Here is a 10,000-nt window from a genome sequence, read left to right as displayed (position 1 = left end):
CCTCCCATACTGACTTAAAATTCAGATGTTTATCATGATGGTGGAGCTTATATATATGATGATGATGATGATGACAACAGTGATAATTATCTGACTGAATGATGAATAGGTTTTGGTGATGGGTGAAACAGGAAGCGGTCATCGTTAGATGTCGGTGCCACATGTGTGTGCAAGGTCTGTGGTTCTGATACTGGCTGTAGACTTCCCCAGTCTTCAGTGAACCAAACTGGACCTGCTATAGAGGTGTACATAACTCCTGCTGTGTGTACTGACATGCATGGGGAACATCAAATATGGTTTAACTATCACAGTCTGTATTCGCCAGCGAATTTCAACTATTTGCATTAAACATCACATCAGTGTTTGGCGAGTAAAAAGAAACATGAACATACACAGCATGCCCCACAGTCTGTATTCGCCAGAGAATTTCAACTATTTGCATTAAGTATCACATCAGTTTTTGGTGAGTTATAAAAGCATGAACATACACAGCATGCACCAGCCCCAGAACATGGAGAAGGGCTGCCTTAATGATGGGGGTAAAAAATGGTCATTCACAGAATGTTCCCTAGCAGAAGGGATCGAGTGCACTTTATGATCAATGAAAGCAGATGGTTTGGATAGTGTTGTGTTGCGTTGCATCGCATTGTAATGCATCACATTGTATTGCATCACACTGTATTGTATTGTATTCTATTGTCATTTTTTCTTGTTTTGTATTGTACTGTATTGCACTACACTATACTGTACTGCTTTGTGCTGCACTGCGCTGTGCTGCATTGTGCTGCGCTGTGCTATACTGTGTTGTGCTATTCTATGCTGTAATAAACAGTGCTATGCTGTGCTATGCAGTGCTATACTGTGGTATGCTGTACTGTGCTATACAGTGCTATGCTGTGCTGAGCCTAGCTGTTCTGTGCTGTGTTGTGCTATGCTGTACTGTGCTATACTGTACTTTGTTGTGCAGTGCTATACTGTGCTATGCCATGGTATGCTATGCTGTACGGTATGCTGTGTTATGCTGTTTTGTGCTGTGCTATACTGTGCTTTGCTTTGCTGTGTTGTGCTTCACAATGCTATGCTGTGTTATGTTCTGTTGTGCTAAATTCTACTGTGCTGTGCTTTGCCACACTGTGCTAACCTGTACTGTTCTGTGCTGTGCTGCAATGTGATGTGCTGTGCTGCTGTGCTTTGCTGTGATGTGCTTTGTTATGCTGTGCTATGCTATTCAGTGCTAAGCTGTGCTATGCTATGCTGTATAGTGCTGTGCTGTGCTATGTTGTGCTGTACAGTGCTGTGCTGTACTGTGCCTTGCTTTGCTGTGCTATGCTGTGTTATGCTGTACAACTGATACCACATACATATAAATCACACATATCGATGCTCCATTTATGCAATTTATTCCGTGCTGAGAAAAAAAAACACAACTTAATTCAAAAGTGAATTCATTAAACTTGGAAAGGGTGTGTAACTTTTGTTACATCTAAAACATACTTGTCAGTATGTTTAAATTCTAATTTGTTTCGTTGCAAATCATTATCATTAGCGCACACGTGTGTGCGTGCGTGCGTGTGTGTGCGTTTTTGCGTGTTTCAGAAACATCGTTGGACTGAAGTTGTGATTTAATGAGTATGCACTGTTACTGTATCCTCCACACCCCAAAAGGTGCAAAAGGACTGAATTTCTTTGAATCTTTGCATCTTTGAATCTTTTTGCTGCCCTGTGCTGTGCTGCACTCTTTTCATCATACTCACATCCTCCACTGGCTCCTTTTTGAGCACGCCGACGATGTGAGCAATGAGAAGGTTCTTGAAGAAGACGATGAGCAACGTGATGGGCAACATGTACAGCTCAAAGTTCCACACCATGATCAGGTAAATCTGTCACACCAGGAAATCATGTAACACACCATCATCAGGTAAATCTGTCACACCAGGAAATCATGTAACACACCATCATCAGGAAAATCTGTCACACCAGGAAATCATGTAACACACCAACATCAGTAAAATCTGTCACACCAGGAAATCATGTAACACACCATCATCAGTAAAATCTGTGACACCAGGAAATCAAGTAACACACCGTCATCAGGAAAATCTGTGACACCAGGAAATCATGTAACACACCATCATCAGGAAAATCTGTCACATCAGGAAATCATGTAACACACCATCATCAGGAAAATCTGTGACACCAGGAAATTATATAACACACCATCATCAGGAAAATCTGTGACACCAGGAAATCATGTAACACACCATCATTAGGTAAATCTGTGACACCAGGAAATCATGTAACACACCATCATCAGGTAAATCTGTCACACCAGGAAATCATGTAACACGCCATCATCAGGAAAATCTGTCACATCAGGAAATCATGTAACACAACATGATCAGGAAAATCTGTGACACCAGGAAATTATGTAACACACCATCATCAGGAAAATCTGTGACACCAGGAAATCATGTAACACACCATGATCAGGTAAATCTGTCACACCAGGAAATCATGTAACACACCATCATCAGGTAAATCTGTCACACCAGGAAATCATGTTCCACACCATGATCAGGTAAATCTGTCACACCAGGAAATCATGTAACACACCATCATCAGGAAAATCTGTTACACCAGGAAATCATGTAACACACCATCATCAGGAAAATCTGTCACACCAGGAAATCATGTAACACACCATCATCAGGAAAACCTGTCACACCAGGAAATCATGTAACACACCATCATCAGGTAAATCTGTCACACCAGGAAATCATGTAACACACCATCATCAGGTAAATCTGTCACACCAGGAAATCATGTAACACACCATCATCAGGTAAATCTGTCACACCAGGAAATCATATAACACACCATCATCAGGTAAATCTGTCACACCAGGAAATCATGTAACACACCATCATCAGGAAAATCTGTCACACCAGGAAATCATGTAACACACCATCATCAGTAAATTCTGTCACACCAGGAAATCATGTAGCACGCCATCATCAGGAAAATCTGTCACATCAGGAAATCATGTAACACAACATGATCAGGAAAATCTGTGACACCAGGAAATTATGTAACACACCATCATCAGGAAAATCTGTGACACCAGGATATCATGTAACACACCATCATCAGGTAAATCTGTGACACCAGGAAATCATGTAACACACCATCATCAGGTAAATCTGTCACACCAGGAAATCATGTAACACGCCATCATCAGGAAAATCTGTCACATCAGGAAATCATGTAACACAACATGATCAGGAAAATCTGTGACACCAGGAAATTATGTAACACACCATCATCAGGAAAATCTGTGACATCAGGATATCATGTAACACACCATCATCAGGTAAATCTGTCACACCAGGAAATCATGTAACACACCATCATCAGGTAAATCTGTCACACCAGGAAATCATGTAACACACCATCATCAGGTAAATCTGTGACACCAGGAAATCATGTAACACACCATCATCAGTAAAATCTGTCACACCAGGAAATCATGTAACACACCATCATCAGGTAAACCTGTCACACCAGGAAATCATGTAACACACCATCATCAGGTAAATCTGTCACACCAGGAAATCATGTAACACACCATCATCAGGTAAATCTGTCACACCAGGAAATCATGTAACACACCATCATCAGGAAAACCTGTCACACCAGGAAATCATGTAACACACCATCATCAGGTAAATCTGTCACACCAGGAAATCATGTAACACACCATCATCAGGAAAATCTGTGACACCAGGAAATCATGTAACACACCATCATCAGGAAAATCTGTGACACCAGGAAATCATGTAACACACCATCATCAGTAAAATCTGTCACACCAGGAAATCATGTAACACACCATCATCAGGAAAATCTGTGACACCAGAAAATTATGTAACACACCATCATCAGGAAAATAACAACAATAATGATAACGATAATAATAATAATCAGAAAAAGATGTAAATATAATAACAATAATGATAATAATAACAATGATGATGATAATGGTACTACTACTACTACTATGACTACTACTACTACTAGTACTACTACTAATAATAACAAAGAAAAAGAAAGATCATCATGATGACAAGAAGTAGAAATGGAAGTAGAAGCAGAAGCAGAAGCAGAGGAAGAAGAAGAAGAAGAAGAAGAAGAAGAAGAAGAAGAAGAAGAAGAAGAAGAAGAAGAAGATGATGATGATGATGAAGAAGAATAGTAAAGAAGAAAAAGAAGAAGAAAGCACATGTCACATGATCAGGAAAAGGATAACAGCAATAATGATAATGATAATAATAATAATGATATTATGATGATAATAATACTACTAATAACAAGAAGATGATGATAATAATAATAATGATAATGATGATGATGATGATAACAACAACAACAATAATAATAATAATAATGATAACAACAACAACAATCATCATCATCATAATCATCATCATAACAATAATAACAATAATAATAATAGTAGTAATAATAACAAGAAGATGATAATAATAATAATGATGATGATGATAATGATAACAATAATAACAATAATGATACTAATAATAATGATCATGATGATAACAACAACAACAACAATCATCATCATCATCATACAACAATGATAATACTACAACCACCACCACTATAACAACAACAAACAACAAGAAGAAAGCAGACTAACAACGAAGGCGGACAGGCTGCGAGCGGTGGACTCCCAGCTGAAGCAGCTCTGAAGGAACTTCCCGCCCTCCACGAAGATGGACACCAGCTGAGACACGCGGTCGATGTTTCGCTTCATGATGTGGATCTTGAACTTGGGCTCCACCTGCATCAGTTTCTCCTCCGCTGGGTTCACCGTCCTCACTGCCGCCTTCACCTGTCAGGGGGGGATTACTGTGTTAGTCACTGGGGGGGGGGAGAGAGGGAGGGGGGAGAGGGAGGGAGGGAGAGAGGGAGGGGGAGAGAGAGAGAAGGGGGAGAGAAAGAGGAAGAGAGGGCGGGGAGAGAAGGGAGAGAGAGGAGGATGGGGGAGAAAGAGGGAAGAGAGGAGGAGAGAAAGGGGTACAGAGAGAGGGAGGGGAGAGGAGAGAGGAGGTTGGTTCATTTTTGGTTGTTTTTTGTTTTTGTTTAATGAATTATGTGTTGGTTTTTAACTTTGTTTACACACACACACACACACACACACACACACATATATACACACGCACACACACACACACACACATATATATATATGTGTGTGTGTGTGTGTGTGTGTGTGTGTGTGTATTAAATGCTTTTTTTTTTTTAAAGGAATTGCTGTTGACGAACGTGGTTAAAGACGAGGTTCATCTCCATCAGGACGGCCCCTTTGCTGCGGTGAATGAGTTTCTTGTCCTTCAGGGCGTACCACCTCCGCTCTCCACTCTTGATCTGCACACAGAGACCACTGCACTTGTCAACCTTCCGCACTCTGTCTGGCTGTCAGAGGGGAGGTGAGGGGTTGAGGGGGGAGGGGGGTGGGGAGAGGGGAGACAGGGGGGGGAGGGGAAGGGGGAAAGAGAGACAGAGACACAGAGAGAGACAGGGAGGAAGAGCAAGAGGGGAGGGAGGGAGAGAGGAAAATAGAGACAGGAAGAGATAGACAGGGATCAGTAAGGAAAGGGGAGAGAGATGGGGGGGGGAGGGAAGGAAGAGAGAGAGGGCAGAAGAGGGTAGTAAGAGAGAGAGGGAGCGAGAGAGAGAGAGGAAGGAAGAGAGAGAGAGAGAGAGGAGAGTAGAGAGAGAGGGATTGGGAGGAAAAAAGAGAAACAGAGAGGGAGTGGGAAGAAGAAAGAGAGACAGAGAGAGAGAGAGAGAGAGAGAGAGAGTTATTGTTTAAAGGTAGGAGACAAGGGGGAGCAGTCTTGGGGAAACAGAGTGCCCTCAAACTCTCAAGGTGCAGTGGAAAAGACAGACATCTACGAGCATCCTGAACGATACATTACTGCTTTCTATTTCATTCTTATCCAAGTGTACAACAGTTCATTGTATATGACTCTGACAGACTCGAAGATGACTGTAAGAGATGTTAAAAAATCAGCAGCACTTCACATACGTACGCAACAATCCATTGTACACAACACTGACAGCCACAAAAAACGAGTGTAACAAGCTGTTAAAAACAAGCAGCACTGCGTGAATCTCACCCGGCTGTACACACCACTCACTGACGGACAGAAAAAATAACTGCAACAAGCGGACACAAAAATGACTGCAACAAGTGAACACAAAAATGACTGCAACAAGCAGACACAAAAATGACTGCAACAAACGGACATAAAAAGGACTGCAACAAACGGAAACAAACAACAAACGGACATAAAAAGGACTGCAACAAACGGAAACAAACAACAAACGGACATAAAAAGGACTGCAACAAGTGGACAGAAAAATGACTGCAACAAGCGGACAGAAAAATGATTGCAACAAGCGGACAGAAAAAGGACTGCAACAAGTGGACACAAAAAGGACTGCAACAAGCGGACAGAAAAATGACTGCAACAAACGGACATAAAAAGGACTGCAACAAGCAGACACAAAAATGACTGTACAAGCGGACAGAAAAATGATTGCAACAAGCGGACAGAAAAAGGACTGCAACAAGTGGACACAAAAAGGACTGCAACAAGCGGACAGAAAAAGGACTGCAACAAGTGGACATAAAAAGGACTGCAACAAGCGGACAGAAAAATGACTGCAACAAACGGACATAAAAAGGACTGCAACAAGCGGACACAAAAATGACTGTACAAGCGGACAGAAAAATGACTGCAAGAAGTGGACAGAAAAATGACTTCAACAAGCGGACAGAAAAAGGACTGCAACAAGTGGACACATGCAACAAGCTGACACAAAAATGACTGCAACAAAAATGACTGCAAGAAGTGGACAGAAAAATGACTGCAACAAGCGGACAGAAAAAGGACTGCAACAAGCGGACAGAAAAATGACTGCAACAAGTGGACACATGCAACAAGCGGACACAAAAATGACTGCAACAAACGGACATAAAAAGGACTGCAACAAACGGACACAAAACAACAAACGGACATAAAAAGGACTGCAACAAACGGACACAAAACAACAAACGGACATAAAAAGGACTGCAACAAACGGACACAAAACAACAAGCGGACAGAAAAATGACTGCAAGAAGTGGACAGAAAAATGACTGCAACAAGCGGACAGAAAAAGGACTGCAACAAGCAGACACAAAAATGACTGAACAAGCGGACAGAAAAATGACTGCAAGAAGTGGACAGAAAAATGACTGCAACAAGCGGACAGAAAAAGGACTGCAACAAGCGGACAGAAAAAGGACTGCAACAAGTGGACACATGCAACAAGCGGACACAAAAAGGACTGCAACAAGTGGACACAAAAAAGGACTGCAACAAACGGACATAAAAAGGACTGCAACAAACGGACACAAAAAAGGACTGCAACAAACGGACATAAAAAGGACTGCAACAAACGGACACAAAAATGACTGCAACAAGCTGTTTAAAAACCAGCATCATTGCGTGTGTGACTCTCACCCGGAGCAGGGGGATGGCCACCTTCCCCAGGAACTCCACTTTCTTGTCTCTGTCCTCGTCAAACACTGTCACCTCCAGCACTGAGTGGATGTCAAACACTGGGCTGAAAGCAAGCAAGCGCACACGCGCGCACACACACACACACACATACACACACTCATGAATACACACATTGTGTGCGTGCGTGCACACACACACAATAGCACACACACACACACACACACACACACACACACACACGCACGCACGCACATGCACACAAACACACATCACACACACACACACATTCATACATACACACATTATGCACGCGCGCGCGAACACACACACACACACACTCTCTCTCTCTCTCTCTCCGGTCTCCCTCCCTCCCCCCCACACACACTGCCTGACTACTTGATTATCAAGCTTATCAAAACAGACTGTCTTGGAAAAAAAACCACCAAATAAAAAGTAGAAAATGCTATCAATGACCTTTAAAACAACAACAGCAACATAACTTGATGTAGAAGAGACACAACCTCAAAGGTTCTTCAAAACCTCATGGAAGGAGAGAGGCAGATACACAGATGATGACAATGAATTTGTTTCACGAGGAAAGCTTCGTAAGCTTACATGCTGCTTCATGTCCAGCCCCCAGGGTAAAGTGAAAAATGAATTAAAGGTGAGAGAGAGAGAGAGACCGAGTGAGAAAGAGAAAGAGAGAAAGAGAGAGAAAGAGAGAGTGTGTGTTATGTGCGTGCGTGCGTGCGTGCGTGCGTGTGTGTGTGTGTGTGTGTGTGTGTGTGTGTGTGTGTGTGTGTGTGTGTGAGACGGAGAGAGAGAGAGTGTGTGTGTGTGTGTGTTTGTTTGTCTGTCTGTGTCTGTGTGTGTTTGACAATATGCCTGCGACTGTAAATGTCTGTCTGTGTGAACATGCCTTTTCGTGAACACAAGCCTCAGTTTCCCACCTCCGCCCCGTCCCCCCCTTTCCCAGAATCCTCCCCCCACTCCCCCACACACACATACCCACCCCATACACTCACAATTCGAAAATTTTGTTCCACTCTGGGTTGAGCGTCTTGTACTCAGTGTGTGTCTGACGACGAGCGTTGACCAGCTCCAGCACACAGAAGGGGTCACTCAGTCCCCCGAGGTCAGCGGCCTTCACCCCGCTGGCCTTGAACACTGGAGGTCAAGGACACACAGCAAAGGTCAGCAGTCAATAGTCATGGCGGTCTGAGGACTACACCTTTTAAACAAAGACTGCTTAGATAAAAGAGAAGAGGTTTTCAGTTTCACACACCCTCACACAGACATGTAACATTCCTCACGTGCATGACCGTTCTGTTTATTTACCCCACCATGTAGGCAGCTACACTCCCTTTTCGGAGGCCGGTGTGCATGCTGGGAGTGTTCTTTGTGATATATTGCGATACAATATTCCTTGTGACCCCAGTACACTTGATAATAAAGACATATTCTATTCTATTCTTGTTTTCATAACCTACCGAACGCTGACATGGGTTACTGGATTTTTCTGCATGCATATACACACGAAGGGGGTTTAGGCACTAGCAGGTCTGCACATATGTTGACCTGGGAGATCGGAAAAATCTCCACCCTTTACCCACCAGGTGTGACAGGGATCGAACTCGGGAAGCTCAGGCGAGAATTCAACGCTGTAACCATTTGACCACGGCACCAGAATGGATTAGCTACAACATTTAGAATATGTCCATCTTCTTACGAAAAGTACAGCGATTATCATCAGAGACACTCCCAGCAGTCCACATGACTGTCATGGTGAATTGTGTACCCACTGGCAACACTAACAGCCAGGTCTCCGAACAGTGCAGACGATAAGATCAGTGGCGTGCTTCACCAAAGAGCAATAACTGGGCAGCTCGGAGAACACCACTGGCGTTATAATCACATCACGCTATTTTCGTTTCATTAGCCGTCCACAAAGGAGTTCATTGATGTGAATAAACCGAAAGGTCACTGAAACTGGGACCACTGGGAAAACATAGCAAACCAGGAAACCGACTTTGATTTCGATAAACTTCATGAAGGTTATTCTTATTGTTTTTGTTACTCTCTCTCTCTCTTCTCCCTCTGTCTCTTTTGTGGTGTATGAGCATATTTCCCAAGAGTCTCACTGTTTGACAACACAAACTTCATAGACATGCATGTATGGACATGCTTCCACACACACACACACACACACACACACACACACACACACAAACACACACACACACACACACTGAGGTGCACATGCACACACATCTTCAGCACACGTGATCCAGAGATAAAAACTGGGTCAGGTGGCTCACCTTTGACCTGAAGATGACCCACATCGTGGATGTCCTTCAGTCTGAAGGGACTCTGCAACAGTCACACAGGTCATAGGTCACGACGCCGAC

The 10,000-nt window shown here is 43.1% G+C and overlaps 1 protein-coding gene across 3 annotated transcripts in view; it reads right to left on the bottom strand.

Moving 5' to 3' along the window:
• The window catches only part of LOC143296883 (multiple C2 and transmembrane domain-containing protein 1-like), a 143,127-nt gene that overhangs the window by 20,913 nt on the left and 112,214 nt on the right, over window positions 1-10,000 (bottom strand). For all 3 annotated transcript variants that reach the window (XM_076608866.1, XM_076608864.1, XM_076608865.1), the window contains 6 exons: window positions 9,911-9,962; window positions 8,618-8,759; window positions 7,593-7,695; window positions 5,344-5,445; window positions 4,715-4,909; window positions 1,755-1,880 (listed from right to left, as the gene is read on the bottom strand). In XM_076608866.1, the coding sequence (XP_076464981.1) occupies window positions 1,755-1,880; window positions 4,715-4,909; window positions 5,344-5,445; window positions 7,593-7,695; window positions 8,618-8,759; window positions 9,911-9,962 (720 nt within the window). The remainder of the gene's footprint in view (window positions 1-1,754; window positions 1,881-4,714; window positions 4,910-5,343; window positions 5,446-7,592; window positions 7,696-8,617; window positions 8,760-9,910; window positions 9,963-10,000) is intronic.

Source organism: Babylonia areolata, chromosome 22 (assembly GCF_041734735.1).
Source record: "Babylonia areolata isolate BAREFJ2019XMU chromosome 22, ASM4173473v1, whole genome shotgun sequence".
Classification (NCBI taxonomy): domain Eukaryota; kingdom Metazoa; phylum Mollusca; class Gastropoda; order Neogastropoda; family Buccinidae; genus Babylonia; species Babylonia areolata.
The sequence above is the reverse complement of the archived record's forward strand: the minus strand, read 5'-3'. Positions and strand labels throughout refer to the sequence as shown.